The 18,589-nt window shown below is 38.3% G+C and overlaps 2 protein-coding genes across 9 annotated transcripts; one reads left to right on the top strand and one right to left on the bottom strand.

Annotated features, from left to right (window-relative positions):
- Window positions 1-488: 488 nt before the first annotated feature.
- On the bottom strand, window positions 489-13,961 carry CCNL1 (cyclin L1). 3 transcript variants are annotated; one of them, XM_064378851.1, is made up of 11 exons: window positions 13,552-13,929; window positions 13,169-13,243; window positions 12,618-12,727; window positions 6,900-7,020; window positions 6,040-6,104; window positions 4,154-4,253; window positions 3,942-4,046; window positions 3,712-3,853; window positions 3,364-3,475; window positions 3,166-3,264; window positions 489-558 (listed from the first exon to the last, which is right to left on the bottom strand). In XM_064378851.1, the coding sequence occupies exons 1-11, from the start codon at window positions 13,855-13,857 to the stop codon at window positions 504-506; spliced, it is 1,290 nt and encodes a 429-aa protein (XP_064234921.1). In that variant the 5' UTR covers window positions 13,858-13,929; the 3' UTR covers window positions 489-503. The 3 variants fall into 3 exon arrangements, with proteins under 3 accessions (XP_064234921.1, XP_012302782.1, XP_012302783.1); XM_012447359.3 differs by lacking the exon at window positions 489-558 and adding an exon at window positions 1,623-2,472 and having other exon boundaries at window positions 13,552-13,915; XM_012447360.2 differs by lacking the exons at window positions 489-558; window positions 3,166-3,264; window positions 3,364-3,475; ... (1 more) ...; window positions 3,942-4,046; window positions 4,154-4,253 and adding an exon at window positions 4,876-5,797 and having other exon boundaries at window positions 13,552-13,961.
- Window positions 13,962-14,056: 95 nt separating this feature from the next.
- On the top strand, window positions 14,057-18,320 carry LOC105713557 (RNA-binding motif protein, X chromosome-like). 6 transcript variants are annotated; one of them, XM_064378854.1, is made up of 4 exons: window positions 14,057-14,322; window positions 15,054-15,098; window positions 15,972-16,084; window positions 16,202-18,320. In XM_064378854.1, exon 4 carries the CDS (start codon window positions 16,378-16,380, stop codon window positions 17,551-17,553), a length of 1,176 nt encoding a protein of 391 aa, XP_064234924.1. In that variant the 5' UTR covers window positions 14,057-14,322; window positions 15,054-15,098; window positions 15,972-16,084; window positions 16,202-16,377; the 3' UTR covers window positions 17,554-18,320. The 6 variants fall into 6 exon arrangements, with proteins under 6 accessions (XP_064234924.1, XP_064234923.1, XP_064234922.1 ...); XM_064378853.1 differs by having other exon boundaries at window positions 14,057-14,264; XM_064378852.1 differs by having other exon boundaries at window positions 14,057-14,215.
- Window positions 18,321-18,589: the final 269 nt, after the last annotated feature.

Here is an 18,589-nt window from a genome sequence, read left to right on the forward strand (position 1 = left end):
GGAACAAACTTACTTGTGGGGGATTTTCTTCCCAATAGCAAGGGTGGGAAGTGGAGTGGTGAATTGGAGTACGGATTGAGTACGGTTTGCTGATCATTACTTTTGGAGCTAATAAATGGGTATTATAGGTATTCCACAACTTTGCATTTGAAATTTCCCATAGTAAGTTTGAAAATGAGTATTACTTTTAGAGAAAGTTTTAAAATAGCCATAGGGCAGCATGAGGTTAATATCCTTTGACAACTTAGAAAACTGACTCTGTAACAAGACGGTAAGACAAAAATCAAGACCATGGAAAAGATCTTTCCTTAGCCCACAAAGCCACCTCTAAAAACACCTTTTAACATACAAACCTCATTCCACATGCAGGTTTATCCTCCAGAACTCCCCATCTTCACAAACAACCCTCACCCACAGCACTCCTATTTCAAAGCAAAGATAAGGCACATAAGTAATTTAGACACTATTAATAATTTAATACTTGAGAGGTGGAGGTGGGAGGATCACTTGAGGCCAGGAGTTCGGAACCGACCTGGGCAACGTAGCAAGACCTCGTCTCTAAAAAAAAGTTAAAAAAAATTCAAGATTAATTTACTAACAGGGCCTTTACTGACATTTGCCTTTCTTCAATGTCTGTCTTGTAAAGGAAACTAGCATTTAGAAGTAGTTAGCTTTTCAGAAATATCAATTTATAACTCAGCAATATGTACTACAAATCATGTAGAAAGAAGTCTTAATGAACTATTTACCCTTTCAAGCATGAAGTGGCTAACTTATGCTGGGTATTGTTAGTTTCTAGTTAGTCTTTATAGTTAGAACTGTAACTGATTTAAGTAGCACAGCCAACACTATTGTATCTTAAGGAATCTTATCCCCTTCAAAGGAGTTGCCTTGTGAAGCTATGTTTTCCAGCCTCCACCACCTGCCATTAGTGAACATGTTTTAAGTCTTTAGAATCCTCTTCAGAAGCTGTAACTTTTTTTTAAAAAAAATATCCTTAGCAGTAGTACATCTTCCTCTCTGTGGGTGTATTTTATTTCTTGAAACAGCAACAAATCACTTGGAGCCAAGTCTAGCGGACAAGTAATTAAAGTAGGTAAAATAAATGTAATGGAAACCTTCATGTAAATATAAAGTAATGCAACATTTTGACTTAAGATCTGTCAACTGATTTCCAAAATGTTGAAAAAAATTACTAAATGTGACTTGAAAACATTAATTTGGACACAAATTCTGGCTTTTCATTAAAACTTCACTTCTTTGTGGTCTGAATTCTCCTAGCCTTCATGAAGCCTTAACATTAAATGCCTAAATTATACAGAACTGCTAAAGCTCAACAGTTACAAAGTTTTGGTTCATTCAATAGGGCACCTCATTTCAGAAACAGTACTTAAGTCTGACTCAAAATTACCTTATGGTACCATTCAACAGAAAATCAGGTTTTGAGTTTAGTGCTACAATATAACATTAAATGTTACATTGTTGGGCCACTCCCATTTACTTTTTCCATATATACAATGACTTAAAATAGCTCACAATGCAGTTAAGAATTGCATTTTAATAATCTCAAACTACCATCTAATGGAGAAAAGAATAAGTTTGTCAGAAAACCAGTACAGCCATTTTGCTATTCAAGTTTTGCTTTTTAATAATTTATTTAAATAAGATATTTGAAGCAGTTTAGAAAAAACAAGATTTGTATTTTATTTCCTTGTAAAAATCTTTACACATGCAGACAAACCAGTGTTAAGAAAGTATTCACCATCATTTAAACAAATAACCACTTAAATAGAACAGTGTCTGCAATTTTATCTGTATAAAAATAAGATACATTTTTACAGAATTCACGCTCCAGTTCTTATAGCAATAAACAATACACAACTATAATAAAGTACAATTGAACCTGACCATGGTTTTTAATTAGATACTGCTAGGGCATTTTAATGTGCAAAAAAATTAACATAGTTCTTTTCAAAAGAAAATGTCCTCAGTGTTCTAGAGACCTAGAGGGTTTCAAGAAATCAAATCCTAATCAGTTTGCATTTCATGTTTTGATTGAGTCCATACATCACACTGTAGATAAGCACAACCAAGAACTGATGCAGGCTCAAAGGAAGAGAAAGTCAGCGCCTGTGCCTGCCATGTCCTGAGCGACTGCCACCGTGGTGCTTGCTTTTATGGGACCTCTCAAAGGAGCGAGATCGTTCACGCCTGTCCCTATGATGTCCCCTTTCATGCCTGTGTTTCTTGGCTGCATCTGAGTGATCCCGAGACTTGCTCTGAGATCGAGAACGAGATTTTTTCCTTTTATGACCATGCCTGTTTGAACTTTTTAAATCATCTCTGGTATGCTTGGCCTTAAGGTGAGGAGAACCATGATTATGATGTCTTCGAGGGCTTTCACTGTGACTGCGGGACCTGCTTCTTGATCTTGAGCTGTATGTTCCAGATCGACTCCGTCTATTATTATAGCTTAGATAATAAAAATTTGAAGTTTAGGTTCAGTTTCTATGGGGGAAAAGATTATTCTGGTGGTTGCCCACAATAGATTCAAAACATAGCTACCAGCTACGTGAATAACCAGAACTTTTAAAAATCTCCCCACCCCTGACTTCTGTATGCCCAAGCCTATAACATATTAAATCTTAAGCATAGGGAGTTCTTGTCTATATTCCAAGGGGAGTAATTAGCAATTTTTACAGTGTCCTCCTAGAGCTATGCTTTTTATTAAATATCTCCCACATGTTCAAAGGAGACAGTGAAGAGCCACAAGGAGTTAACAATCTAATTACAAGCCTAACTAGGGAAGATTCATTGACTGGTTAATCTGATTATTGGTTATTAATAAGGGGTTAATAAAATACATTTGCTAACAGAAATTAAAAAAAAAAAAGTTTTCACATTACAAATGATACTGTGGCCCTCACAGCACTTTGTGGGTAGCTCCTACACTTCTCCAAAAAACATGGGAGAAAATATAACAGAATGCCATTAAGATCCTTTATGTCCAGAACATCTCCAAACTAATTTCTCCTAATTTGCCTCATATTAAAAGCCTAATTCTAACTTAACTTTGAAAACAATCTATATTCAATTTTTAAAGAAAAAGCAATAACCTTTAAAAACTCCAAATAAGACTTCTTTCCTAAGAAAACATTTACTTACTGTCTTCTTGGAGTATGTGATCTAGAACGTGATCGTGTTCTTGACCTTGATCGACTTGCACTTCTGCTATTTCTACTTCTCTTGCTGTCTTTTCTTACACTTCAAAAAACCACAATATATTAGTTACAAACTTAGTGTGTTAAAAAGTAAACACATAAAAGATTCCTCAAGCCAATTTTCCAGCCCAAGTTTACTCACCCATTGTAAGGGCTTTTGGAAGCCTGCTGTCTATCCTCAGGTTCTTTTTTGACTGTCTTCACATTAATGGAGATTGGTGATTTCTCTTCAGCTTTTACTTCTCTTGGTGATGCTTTAAAAAGACATAACAACATGTTAACTACTGGTTTTAACGGAGGGCCAAGAGTTGTTTCTAAATGTACCTGAAAGTACCATGCTTCCAAGTATCAGTCTTTAGTTGACTGCCAGAGAAAACATAGTAACAGCTCCTAACATCATATTTCTCTATGCAACTTTCAAATGTAAAAGCTCTCTAATAAAACGCTTTCAGTGCCCCCAAGTCATTTTAATTCTAAATACATATCTTACATGGCTTGGAGGCTGGAGAAAATCCACCGAGGGTTGAAAGGGCTGGAGTTCCATCAGGATTCAATCCCTTTGCTTTTAATTTGGCTTCTTGTAGGGCTACTTTTCTTTTTTCTACTTCTTTTTCCAGTAATTCATAGTTTGGCTGTTGAAGAAAAAAAAAAGTTAGTGTTTCTCCCTTATAGTAGCTTAGACTCTTAGCATGTTGACATAAACGAGTAAATAGAGAATACCTTTTTTCTGGTATAAAGCCTAAGCGTTTCTATGCAGATATCCTGGATTTCCTCTTCTGTAGTACCAAAAAGAAGAAACCAATGGGGACGAGTTGGCAATGGAATCTAAACCATAAGAACAGAACGGTTTAAATTTTTGTTATATCTGTATTGGAACCACTGAAAATTTGTGTGATTTATCCTACAGAACAAAATGGGAAATATGCACCTACCTGAAGTGCTCTAGCAGCAAGGTAGATGCAAGCACATGCTATAGTCTCTGGTTGAAATCGAACAAAAACATTGGTTCGGAGACTGTCGTTCATGTAATTCCTGAAAAATATTTCAACTATAAGCTTGTATGTAAACAAACCAGTTCTTCTGAAGCTTACATAAAATTGGAGACTCAATCTACTTTATTCTTTTTTCTTCTCTTATTTATATTCACATCCTCATATTCTAGCATATAACAACTCTTAACTCAAAAAAAATCAGTAAGCAGTAAGAAGTTAATACGAGGACCATTTGCAGTTCTCCAATATACATGACCAAAGCCCTTTTAAATTATTTCATATTACTATCCAACTAGAAATTACTCCTAAAGTATTATTTCTGTAAAAACAATGCTTTCAAAGTCAATTGACAAGATTAGTTTCAGAAATGATAAACCACTCCAACAATACTTCAAGCCATTAATTATTGACCATCTCTCCTTTATCCACAATAAAAGCTGTGTCAACGAAGTTCATTTCAAAAGCTCAAAGTATCGTTAACAGGGGTAAAAAGGCATTTTCAGTAAGTACCAAGTTAAACTTACATTAAGAAAGCTAAGATACTTTAGAAAATCTAGATAGGGAAGTAAAGAGCAATAAACACATATAATGGCCTTGTTTACATACCTTTTTTTTGTGACTAGGTAAGAGAGATAAACTATTCAGTTAAAAAATTGCTGAACTTTTATTATTAATGAACTCTCCCCACAATATTCCTAAACTGATAAAGAAAATTTACAGGTCATTTAAAAGGTTAAGCTGAAATTAAATGGACTATTTCTTAAAAATCCTAAACCATCAGAACTGCTATAATCCATTTTATGAAACACATTTAAAATGTCATGCATTTTATAAAAGTAACGAGACTTTTCTAACATTACAAACATTGAGTCCAAAAGAAGCATGGCAGTCATAAATAGGACATCTTGCTGGGAAGTCCAAAATATAAAAATTACTTCACTAAGTTCTTCACATCAAGTCTTAGGAAATAGTAGTTGTGGCTGAACTACAAACTCCTTGGCTTGACCTTTAAATAAGCCAGCACGCAAAATCACACATCTGCATCTCAAAAAGTCCCAGTGCTAAAGCATTTAAGCAGTATAATAGTAACATCTCTTTCAATAACGAAGTGCTTCTTACTTCTAACATTACCAGCAATACAGCCAAGCAGCTATATAACTATATAAATTAAGCCAGTGTGGGAACTGGTGCCCATTTTAAACTGCAAGTTTGTAGTCTCCTTTGGTAGAATTCATGCTATACACACTAAAAATAAAAATTTAGTCAAACTCCTAATAAACCATTTAATTCATAATGGCTGGACAACAAATCTATCAAAAATGAACTATTCATTTTGATAGTTACAAGTATACATTAAATACATAGGCATGTCAAATAGTTACTTCTAGAAGCAAATATACAAATCCTTTTGACACCCCGACAGAACTAGAAGATGCTGCCAGATGGATATGGACCACTTCAGTGAATCTCGGATGAGAGCTTGCACTGGATTGGCTGGAGAGCAGGGTAGCCAATCAGGCCATCCTGAGGTCATGGGCTGAAGTGCAGAGGGCAGAGTTCTATGACTTACCATCATGGACTACCCTTTAATTAAAGAGTAGAAAAAAGAACAAAGTTAAATTGAGTTCTCCATTAAAAGTAATTAGTCAAGCCAAGAAAACAGGAAGCAGAAATAAGCATTATTTACCTTTTGGTTAAAAAAACAAAAACAACAACAAAAAGCCCCAAAACAAACTTATCTCATTATTTTGGAAAGGGAAACGAAACTTACTTTATTTCTGCTTCTGTTTTCCTGGCTAGGAAAGAAATCTAAAAAAGTGACTTACCAGGCAGTTTGAACCAGGGTTTGATTACGTTCACATTCTAAGACTTGTAAATACATAACAATGATCTGAAGGACAAGGGAAAAAAACTCAATTTAGTATACTGGTAGTTCTTTCAGACTACAGAGTTCAATAAAAAAAGTAACTGAAAATGTTAGATTCAAGTTCTAATTCTACATCAATAACACAGATCAACTTAAATGTACGTAAGATTCTAATGTGTTGTATTACTAGATTTTTATATAAATTATGTTTAGAACAGTATTTCAAAATTGTACAGGAAAAAAAGCAATTAAAGAATATTTTTCATTGGCACTTTACCATGTGACGGGCACTGTGCTAGGAGATTATTTCACCTAATTTCCCAAGGTACATTTCTTGCCCAGATAACTAGTTCTGACCTGAGCACTCAGTCTGCCACTTATATTGATGATAATGAAAGCTAAGAGATTTAGAGAGAAACAAATTTCCAATAATGTTTAACAGCAAGCAGCTACCACACTTAGAACATTCTACTATGATGGTAAGTATGCCAAATACTTTTGTGGCTACATATTTATCCCTTGGAATGAGGAACTTTACATCTGTGTTCTCTAGGTGGAAAAACTGGGACTTTAACCACAGAAACAAAAATAACTTCTTTATGACCACACAATTAAGATTTGAACCTACATTTTTGTACTCTCATTTTACCGATAAATCTCAACGACCAAAAGAATGTTTTTTGATGAAGCCTGAACCTTTGAAAGAATGCTTTTTAAAACCAAGGTTAATGCTCACATAGAAACATAAATTCATATAAAGTAGAAATTTTGGAGAAGTCCTAATACTTACGAACCCAATTTCTGTACTCTACAACTCACCTTATGAGGATGCTTGACATGAACACAAAATCCCAACTCCTTTAGCACCCTCCTCTCTGCTTTGATAACTTGATTTTTGGTGTTAATGTAGTTCTGATCAAGGATCAGGGGGCTTGGAGTCCTATAGTTTGTAAGAAATAAAATCAAAACTGTTTTGCACATCCAAAAAATTTTATTTGTGGCATCTCCATTTTCCCTTCCAACCAACTATTGGCAACAGAAACCAGCTTTTTAAACTCCTGCAAACAAGTTAAAGCATTAATCTTGTGCTGTCCAAGTTATGCTAATTAAATATATACATCTACGAGATTAACTTCAACTAAATTCTATAATGAAAACAATTCAATCTAATGCTCTTGGGTTCATCCTTGTCAACTTTTCCATTCTACTTATATTCTAGGGGTGTGTGTGTGTATACGTATTTAACTTTAGTGATAGTGTGATTTATTATCACAAACCTCAAAGTCTCTCCAAGAGACTTTCCATTGACAAAACTAATGTGCTCCAGGCTGGTCCGATGGCAGTAGGTTATCAGAACTTACTAACATCAGTGTCACTAAAGTTGGCAGACAATCCCCCACTGCTAAATTTGACTGGCTTAAAAAAAAACACAAAAAACTAATGTGCTCCTAAGATTTACAGTACTATAAAGTCCTTGTAAGATCATACTGATTTTTACTCATTCTATAAAATAACAACTGTTGGCTGGTTTATGGCCAAAATTTTTTAAAAACTTGGTGGGGTGGGGGGAACAGTGGGTAGTTTATCCTGATTCCCCTAATGGGGTGATATGTTTTTAACAATTTGTTCTAAGAGCCTACCTGTTTAAAAAAGTAATCTGAAAACTAAAGATTCAGCTCAATTAACCAAGTAAATTAAAAATTATATTACATGATTCGTGAGATCCAGGCCAAAATTTCATCAGGGTTGTGGTTTTAGGCAATATACTTTAGTATTAATACAAAAGAGAATGAAGGGCCATAGTGAAGGAACCAGAATACATTCAAGGGCTCTGTATCAGACTAAATTTTGGTAATTCAGAAGGTTCTAAAATACAGAAGGCTTATGTTAGTGATTTAATGCTTTAAAAGTAGCACATTCAACTGATGTGATCCCCAAATGTTTTATTATATAGTTTAAAAACCTACCACTTACAATAAAAGACTATCTTATTTATGTCTTACAATTAAAAACTGGTTTCCTTCCTGAGAAGATTTAGTCAGGAAAGGTTAAGGAATTGAGCTTTTGTTTTTTGTTGTTGGTCATGTCTGAAATTTACCCATGTCCAATACATTCTTAGATCCAACCAACAAAAACTACAATTTTATCAAGACATTGATTATATGGTAAGTTTACAGGTTGAACACTTAAACATTTCTGTCCATACTCAGCCAAAAGACTTAAGAGTCTTTGTTCTAGGCAGAATACACAAACTATTTTTAAAACAGTCATCCTCTCTACCACAATGCACACCAGATCCAGAAAAATGTAATCTCATATTTTAAAAACCAAAGTCTATTTCAATACATGCACCTGAAGGTTAGAAAATCTGAAATGATCTTTATTACCCCTATAGTAACATCAGAGTAAAAAGTCAGCTATCATACATTTTCCTTTCTTCCATTTAAAATTATTACAGAAACTGGAATGCTTACTAAACAAAAACTGGCACAGCTGACAAGATAAAAAACAGCTGTTACTTAAAATGGCCTTCACATAGTTCCATTTCTCACACCTGTAATGAGGCCACCAGTTGGCCTCATTGAGCTGCTTTCTAACATTAACGTGTAATGATGAATCCACTTTATCAGGGCAATAGGCTACAAATTGCTCTTTGGAAAAAAAAGTCAAATTTAAGTCTCCTTAATACTCATGAGAGCAACCTATCTCTCTCCCTCTCTACACACACACTCACTCAGAAGATCTTAAGGTTTATGATCAGGCTTTATCATAGGAAATTTGTAAACAAGTTAAATCAACCTCACTGTTTTTAACTGAATGGCTGTGTTATCTAATGGCTCTCCTTAAACTGGCATTAAGAGATAAAATACCTCATGTTACAGCTGCATACTGTTTTAACTCTTAACCCCTTGCAATCCAGACAGTAGACTGTATCATCAAAATTCCTAATAAAATATAACTTTACGAAAGTATAGTTGTCTCATTTTTCTCCATTTATGTTAATAAAGATTATCTACACCTCTAAAGATAACCTGCTTTAAGAGTTGCCTTCAAATGGTGATATAATTCATTTGTTCTTCTAATTACACTAAAACAGCTAAATATTTGTTTGAATCATAGCTGCTATTTAGTCCCAAATCAGATTTAATCATGCCATATTCTGTTTGTGTCAAATTCCCAATGATACCAACATAGATTTAAGAAAACCAAACCTGTTATTTACTAAAATTCAACTATATACTCAGCTTCTTGCTTAATCCTATTTATTATCTGCAGTTTTCAAAGTTAACTTTGTGAGTGTATAACCTAAAACCAGAAACCTTATTTTGTTCAGAATTGGTTTTACCTCACAAATCAAGGATGTACCCATAATTTACAACTACCTGCTAGAGATTATTTTGTATCGTAAATTTTAAAAAAAAGTATCTCCATAAATCAGCAGTAAACAAAGTTTCAAAGTATAAATTAGTACTTTGTTGCAACAAGTACATTAAATTAAGGCCTGCTAGAATTTCTTCCTCCCCAATCAGGTAAACTTTCCTTGCCAATAAAGTCTGGAAACATGGCATTTTTAAATCTCTAAAAAAGACTTCAGAGAAAACAAAAATAATTTTCATTATCAACACATAAACTAACTCAATCGCTGCTTTAAGTTTCTATTGTTTGATTTTCCTGATCTATACGTGAATAATTTTCAACTTTAGAAAATCCTGGTCTTTGGTCCTTAGAAGTTTATTAGGTGGTTTGTTAGAGGCGCAATTTTCCTTTAGCATGATTATGTAATTGACATATAACTCAACAACAAAAATTACGAAGTCCAAACATGGTTAGTCTCATTTATGTGTTATAAAGACTGAGAAATTTTGGAACTAGATCTTTAAGAGACTATATTAATAACAGATAGGTTTACAAAGAGGCAGACTGCCAAGGAAATATACAGAAATTTGTAATGCCTACTTCAAAGAAAGTAGAAACATTCTTTACAGGTATTTAAATAAACTGAAGGCCACCTTGTAGAGACACAGAATTAAACTGTAGAAGGCTGGCAGACTAAATGACATCATTTAACACCCTTCCAATTCTTACCTATCCAACTTTTATGATCTACGGACACACTGAAAATATATATTTAATAATGAGAATGGTTAAACCAGTCTTTAAAAATGTTAATACGCTACATCTCAGAAGTAAATATGACAAAGCAATCATTCCTCTAAATTTAGACATTCATTCTGAACCTAAAAGATAATTACTGAACCACAAAAAATTTGAAGGAGGAATAGGCCAAACAATCCAGGTTGGGGATTAAGTACTGGTATTTTTTAAAAAGCTCTGCTAATTCTCAATATGTAGCCAGGCTGATGAGACCAAAGACCTACAGGCGACATGAATAATGTATCTCCACTGTAACTGTCAGTCACACTGCAATTTAAAGTTATGCATCAACTAGATTAAAACATAAGACAAGTGATATCCTTTACCTAACTAAAGTGTAATACTGATAGTACTTTCTAATGACATTAACCTATGCAAAAATAAATACAAAGCTATAGTTCTAATAACTTGGACAGCAAAGACAAAAGCTTATAACAAGAAACAGGAGTTTTTCTAAATGGTTCACCAGTGGCCAACCTGTTAGTCCCCGATTCCAGTGACCTATTCTCAGAGCACTGGCTTCTCCTTGGGGATTTTCGATACTTCACTCACTGTTGCCATGACGACAGCTTCATCTCTATGTACCACTCCACATCACCCAGGCTTTGGTAAATGTAGCTGGTCGCTGTATAGTCGGTTGCAAGGGAAAAAAGAGTTGAAGTTAATAACATATACAAGTTACGTGCTTGAGTAAACTTGTAATATGCATAGAAACACTTTTACATCCTGCTTTAAAAAAAGGCTTCCATGCAATTAACAACTCCTTTTAAATTTTGCTATAATCAGACTTCTAAGATTGAAACAAAATCAGTTTTCTCTGTAATAATGACCCAAAAAAACAAAGTTACATCAGACACAACAATCAGGTGAGATCATACTATTTTAAATTCCACGGTTTTTACAGTTAAGACCTATTCTGACATCAGCTAAGAAAACTCAGTCTCACACAGGAAAACTTCACAAAAGATAATCATGTGATTACATAATAGTTGGCTCAATAGTTCAAAGGATAATACTAGAAAACCATTTCCTTTAAGCAAAGAGAAACCTTTGACTAAAGATAGTGTGTCATGACTTTAAACATCCTGAAGAATCAGTCAAGTATCTAAATAGATTTAAGCTCAGACCATACCAATCACCAATTTGAAATCTTTCCAGTTCCCAGCGACTTACCAACAAACTAAAAGATAGTTGAGAATTTAAAAATTACTCTATCCCTGGACACAGTTAAGGTGAATGAGTAAAGATAGGGGAGAAAAAGTATGTAAGAAAACTGTTTCAGACTTTTGACTAGGATACTCTTAAAAAAAAACAAACTGTAGACTCACAGAATAGACTAGTCATCTTAAAGTTGCTTTAATATTTGCTTATCTGAATAGTTCCACTACTGCCGACTTACAGATTCAGCCAATAAGGACTACTCATATAGGATACCAACTTGGCACTAACCAACATACCCAACCCCCAGAACAACTTACGATCCTTTTAATAACTTCCTTTCAAACTCAGTACAGTTTGTTGAACTTCACTACAATTCCTTAAAGAGTGAATACAAAAACTAATCTACACCAAATATAACCTTCTGCAGCATGTACTGAAGTTACCCGTAGATGCAAGAAGTCTTGCAACAAACTTTTTGGTACTACCTCACAGAACACATAGGTCCACATAAAGTCATGTTATCACAACACCTAGCCGATACTATTTCAGTCTCTGTATTTTCTTACAACATCAAATAAATGGGCCTTATCTAAATGCAACCCAATCACTCTTAATTTTCTAACCCACTCACTGAGACTGTATCTGACCAAACAAAATACCTGTTTAATCCCTTTGACTTCAAACTTCAAACTTTATCATCCTGCAGTCCTTTCAGATCCGGTATTATTCGATATATCGTAGTTCAATGTTGAGAAGCACTCTAACAAAAGCCAACCTCAATTGATAAGAATTAACTGGGACTTCGAGTAGAAAAACATAATCTACACAGAACTTTGCCACAATATTAACTTAAACTACAGTGTTTAAACTTCCAGCCTTCAGTCGTCCAGAGAGGGGAGAGGAAAAATAACTTACAGAATACACTCACACTTGAGCCAAATGTATTCCCTTTCTTGTTTAATCTTAAGCCACAGGCCTGGCTTCACAGCACTGTTAGGATTGTCCATAAACGCAACTGCCTCTACAAACTTTAGATAACTGGTTAATTATGGATTTTTTTCAAATTAATTTAAATATCAGTGATCCTATATGAACTTTAACACCTAAAGTCCGTTTTCTTTTGCACCCATATTCACTTGAGAGGAAAGATGTTTTGACTTGATGACTGGTGCACGGTACAGCAGTAGCAAGAGATGCTATGTTCAATAATGCCAATCTTACCTTTTTCCTCTTAACTGGCGTAGGTGGTGGAATACATTAATCACATCTCTTATTCTTCTAGGTGCTTCTTCGATTTTTGATGCAAGATTAATACAAGCCATAGCAACAATCTGAAAGAATCCAGGAGAAACAAAAACCATCGTTACATGAAACTTACTTTGATGAATAAACTTTAGAACACAAGTGGGACAACCTTTAGTAAAATTAGAGCGGACATTTCCATGCCATAAGCTTACTAGCTACGCTAGTACCATACTCTTTTTGTTGTCCTACTCATCTTAATTTTGGTTCCAGAGTCAAGCTCAATCTCACAGTGAGTTCTGCATTTGGCTGAAAACTGTACTTCTCCTTAAGAAGGCACACTTAGGCTCGGGATCCATTTTCTAGAGTTTGAACACATTCTAAAGGTTTCCACTTCCTGGCGAGTGAGAACTAGGTACAAAGGCCTAAACTAAACCACACCCTTTCTGGAAAAGCTGGCTGCTGACACTACACCTACTTTGCCCATTTCCGGATGAAAAATCCCTTTTAACCGCCTCCGCAGGGCTTACCTCGAAACTGTGTTTGACGAAAGATTTGGAGTAGAAAAAACGATGAAACAACACCTGCCCCGTTGCCATCGCCACCTGCAGACGAGAGGAGAACCGAAGCGCAGGGGTCAGGCGGGCCCGCTCCAGGCGCCGGCCGCCATTTTGTGCCGCCGCTCGCTTCCCTTTCCCCTCCTGCCGCCGCCGTCGCGAACAGCACGCTGCGGGGTCCTCCCTCCGCCTTCGCAGCCCCCAACCCCGGCACGCCCCGGCACCGGGTGGACCCCAAGCGGGAGAGCCCGAGAAAGTCGTCCCGACCCTGCCGGGCCACAGTGATACTGAGATGCGGCGTAGGGGACGAAAGGGAGGAGAGGAGCACCCGGCAGGCCCGGGGCTGGAGCACTGACCTGCGGCAGCCGGAGGAGAATGCCGGCGGCCTGGATGAGCTCGCAGCCCAGGATGCGTAAGTCTGTCTCGCTGGGCAGGTCGAGCCCGTCCTGCATGGACGGGGTGGGCGAGAGCCTCTCCTCCGGAATCAGAGAGTGGTCGATGGTGAGTGAAACTTCCGAGTACAGGCGGTCGCCGATCAGGATCCCTCCCGTCGTGGTCGTCGTCGTGGTCGTGGTCCCGGAGCTGGAGCCGCCTGCGCTTGGGACGGCTGATGAAACGGCGGCGGCGGTAGCAGTAGCTGTCGGGTGAGGCCCGGACGCCATAGTCTTAGCGAGCTGCACGCAAGCCCAACGCAGCCGGAACCCGAAACGAGACTAACCAGCGTTCTCGGCGCGACGGATATTCCCGTGACCGCCGGGTTCTCGGCCGCTTCACGCCGTGTGCGCTTCCGCCCTGACGTCACCACGCCGGGCCGCCGCGCTTCAACTAGTCCCTCCAGGCAGCGCCCCCGCCCTTGGCGTCTGGGCCTGAGCGGGGAGTGTCAGGAGCTGCGACCGACTTTGGGGTACTCAGTGGCCAAGGAGGCTGTCTCTAGCCAAGGCCAGTGGAAACCACCTTGTCTGCGATACTTAGTCACACAAAAAACGGAGATTAAGAAGATCCCTTATGCCCAAAATGGAGGTGACAACATTGACTATCATTCCTGCTTCCGTCTTCTCCTTTAGCCTCGGTGCGGTTCTTGTTTCGCTTGTAGCGAGGGGAGTGGCAGCCGATCTAAGCGCGCTTTGGTGGGTGGAAGTGGTGACTCTGGTGTCATATGTGGACCAATGTGTAATATAAAGTGACCCTCAGGGAATCTGGAGAGGGTGCTTTCAGTATTTGAAGAACACAGGGCCGTGGACCGTATCGGTTCCCAAATGAAAGCTCCACGGAAAGCGTGTGGTTCCCAGTGTGGGGAAGTAGAGCGGAGGCATAGGAATGATCGGGACGGTGGCTGTTTTCGTAGCTCCGCTTGCGAAACTCGTGGCCGGCTTTTGACACCGCCACGGCTTTCAGTAATCTGGAAAAATCCCTAGTTTCCAAAAATAGTCCTAGAGCGAGGACTTGACAGGTAATTTGATTATGCCTAGGAGTCTCTATTCATACATGGTTACCTACCGCGTGTAGGCAGAATGGGTGAAGTCAACCTTGTAGTTATTTCCTCTGATACTAGCTAGCAATTTCCAGCGTTTCCAGAAACTTGAAGTAAAAATAATACTGATCCAAACTACTAGAATCTACGTTGGAAGGAAAGGACTATATCACGGTTTACTCTTGACGCTCAGAAAGCGATACCCCAAAGAATGAGAGGCTTTAGAAGCTGCCTCATAGTCCAGGTCCCCCTAATGTTGACTTGTTGCCCCCCTTTTCCCTAAGTGCAGGGCGATACTCTGAAATTTCCTTCTCTGACTAGAGAAGGCTCTTTGTAGGAGAAACAATCACATTGCGCCCCCTCACTGAAATCTCTTACCTATTTCAGAAAGACTGAGAAATGCAGCCATGCCTGGAGGGACTTTTTCACAAGGTAACTCAAAATCATTTACTAGTTAATTTCCGTCCATTCATTCTTCCTAATAACCATTTGCTGCCCCTCAAAATAAATGTCTACATTCCCCATCTCCTTTGTCTTGTGAATAAAGGATATAAAAGTCTCTGTACTCTATTAGGCTACTGGATAATCATCTCCTGCTATTCCCCGGTGTTAGGTATGCCTTTTTTCCTGTTAATCGCCTTTTATCAGTTGATTTTTAAGTGAACCTTCAGCGGGCAAAGTTGTTTTGCACAGGAAACCTCAGCCATCTTTTTAATCCTACACTGAACCTCTGAGACATTGTCCAGAGATGAGAAATCTCATTACCTTTCTATTAGGTAGTTTGGGTTTTTTTTAAGGCTTACTTTGCCTAATTATGAAAAGTACATTGAAACATGAATCTTTAAAGGCGATTTGGATACCTTTTAATATTTGTCAATGATGTCATTAAAAACATTCAAAAACCTCATTTTTTAAAAAAGCATTATATCCATTTATTAAAGCCTCTACAGCCATGGTTCTGAACCCAGGCTGAACATTAGGATCTCCTGAGAATATTTAAAACATACTGATACTTGAGCCTTGCCTGCAGAGGTTGATGTCATTAATTTAAGGTGGGCCCAGCCAGTGCCTCAATTTCACCTGTCTTCTAATGATTGGAGTGTACAGCCAAGAGAGTGTCATTATTATGGTGCTGGCTGGATGTCACTGCCTTCACTTTCTGACTAGGCTGCTTCCAGGGAATCTCCCCATCTCAATATTTATGAGAGATCTGTAATTTTCTAACAGACTTTTAAAGGAGCCTCGGATTCCTTAAAAACAATTAATGATACCAGTTTTCTGGTTTTCTTCCATTTTTGTTTTTAGAGCCAGTGTCTCACTGTGTTGCCCAGGCTGGCCTTGAACTCCTGGGTTCCAGGGATCTTCCCACCTCAGACACCTGAGTAGCTGGGACTATAGGTGGCCCACCACTGTGCCTGGTCAGTTTTCTGGTTTTGATGATCTATGGTTGTGTGAGATATTATCATTGGGGAAAGTTGGAGGAATATACAGGAGAAGTCTATTTTTTGCAACTTCCATGTCTTATTTCCAAACAGAAAGTTAAAAAAGAAACCCTCTCGTTGCGCAGTAGTGCTAGCGGCTTTGCATTTCGGTGCTCGGACCCGGCAGCCGCTTTTGGTGCTAAGCTGCTAGGAAGCCCCTCTCGGCGAGCTCGTTGGACTTGAACCTATTGTCACCCCTCCGACTCACCAGCAAAAAAAAAAAAAAAAAAATGGTTGAAGCAGATCGCCCAGGAAAGCTCTTCATTGGTGGGCTTAATACGGAAACAAATGAGAAAGCTCTTGAAGCAGTATTTGGCAAATATGGACGAATAGTGGAAGTACTCTTGATGAAAGACCGTGAAACCAACAAATCAAGAGGATTTGCTTTTGTCACGTTTGAAAGCCCAGCAGACGCTAAGGATGCAGCCAGAGACATGAATGGAAAGTCATTAGATGGAAAAGCCATCAAAGTGGAACAAGCCACCAAACCATCATTTGAAAGTGGTAGACGTGGGCCACCTCCACCTCCAAGAAGTAGAGGCCCTCCAAGAGGTCTTAGAGGTGGAAGAGGAGGAAGTGGAGGAACCAGGGGACCTCCCTCATGGGGAGGACACATGGATGATGGTGGATATACCATGAATTTTAACATGAGTTCTTCCAGAGGACCACTCCCAGTAAAAAGAGGACCACCACCAAGAAGTGGGGGTCCTCCTCCTAAGAGATCTGCACCTTCAGGACCAGTTCGCAGCAGCAGTGGAATGGGAGGAAGAGCTCCTGTATCACGTGGAAGAGAGAGTTACGGAGGTCCACCTCGAAGAGAACCGCTGCCTTCTCGTAGAGATGTTTATTTGTCCCCAAGAGATGATGGGTATTCTACTAAAGACAGCTATTCCAGCAGAGATTACCCAAGTTCTCGTGATACCAGAGATTATGCACCACCACCACGAAATTATACTTACCGTGACTATGGTCATTCCAGTTCACGTGATGACTATCCATCAAGAGGCTATAGCGATAGAGATGGATATGGTCGTGATCGTGACTATTCAGATCATCCAAGTGGAGGTTCCTACAGAGATTCATATGAGAGTTATGGTAACTCACGTAGTGCTCCACCTACACGAGGGCCCCTGCCATCTTATGGTGGAAGCAGTCGCTATGATGATTATAGTAGCTCACGTGACGGTTATGGTGGAAGTCGAGACAGTTACTCAAGCAGCCGAAGTGATCTCTACTCAAGTGGTCGTGATCGGGTTGGCAGACAAGAAAGAGGGCTTCGCCCTTCTATGGAAAGGGGGTACCCTCCTCCACGTAATTCCTACAGCAGTTCAAGCCGTGAAGCACCAAGAGGTGGTGGCCGTGGAGGAAGCCGATCTGATAGAGGGGGAGGCAGAAGCAGATACTAGAAACAAACAAAACTTTGGACCAAAATCCAAGTTCCAAGAAACAAACAAAAAGTGGAAACTATTCTGTCATAACTACCCAAGGACTGCTAAAAAGAAAAATTGTGTTAACTTTTTTAAATTCCCTGTTAAGTTCCCCTCCATAATTTTTATGTTCTTGTGAGGAAAAAAGTAAAACATGTTTAATATTATTTGACTTTATGACATTGCTTTTCAACAAGCAAATGTTAAATGTGTTAAGACTTGTTGTACTAGTGTTGTAACTTTCCAAGTTAAAGTGTCCCTAAAGGCCACTTCCTATATGATTTTTCCCAGTAAGTGAGGCAAGCAATTCTAAGATCTTCCACAAAACATCTAGCCATCTAAAATGGAGAGATGAATCATTCTGCCTATACAAACAAACTAGCTGTTAGAGGGTGGTTGGGGTATGCTACTCATAAGATTTCAGGGTGTCTTCCAACTAAAACCTCCATGATGTCAGTATGAAAAACCTGAAATCAGATGCCTATGTAAGGAAATAATCACCCAGTAAACCCAAAAATGCAAATGGATAATGCTGGCCATTTTGCCTTTCTGACATTTCCTTGGGAATCTGCAAGAACCTCCCCTTTCCCCTCCCCCAATAAGACCATTTAAGTGTGTGTTAAACAACTACAGAATACTAAATAAAAAGTTTGGCCAAAACAAACAAACAAAAAAAACCCCTAATTGATTATGTACTTCGTTGAAACATTAGACTTCAATAAAATCATCATTTCTATTTGTCATGACTTGAGAGTAATATAATTTATTTTTAAGACATATCTTAATGGAAGATTTTCTCCTCTTTACAATCTTCTACCATGCCTCTCCAATAAGCTGACTTGCTGATGTCTTGATACAATTTATGATACTTTTTTACTCACTTGGTCCATGATTAATTCAATGAAGGTTCACAGGCATGGGAGAGAGACGTCTGGGGGATGCAGGTGGGAGGAGGGTTCCTTGCTTTCCAGTAGTACACCTTTCTCTCTACTTCGGAGCTCTGTTCCCAGTAGAC

This window comes from Aotus nancymaae, unplaced genomic scaffold (assembly GCF_030222135.1).
Source record: "Aotus nancymaae isolate 86718 unplaced genomic scaffold, 86718_ANA_hifiasm-v0.15.2.pri h1tg000019l, whole genome shotgun sequence".
Classification (NCBI taxonomy): Eukaryota; Metazoa; Chordata; class Mammalia; order Primates; family Aotidae; genus Aotus; species Aotus nancymaae.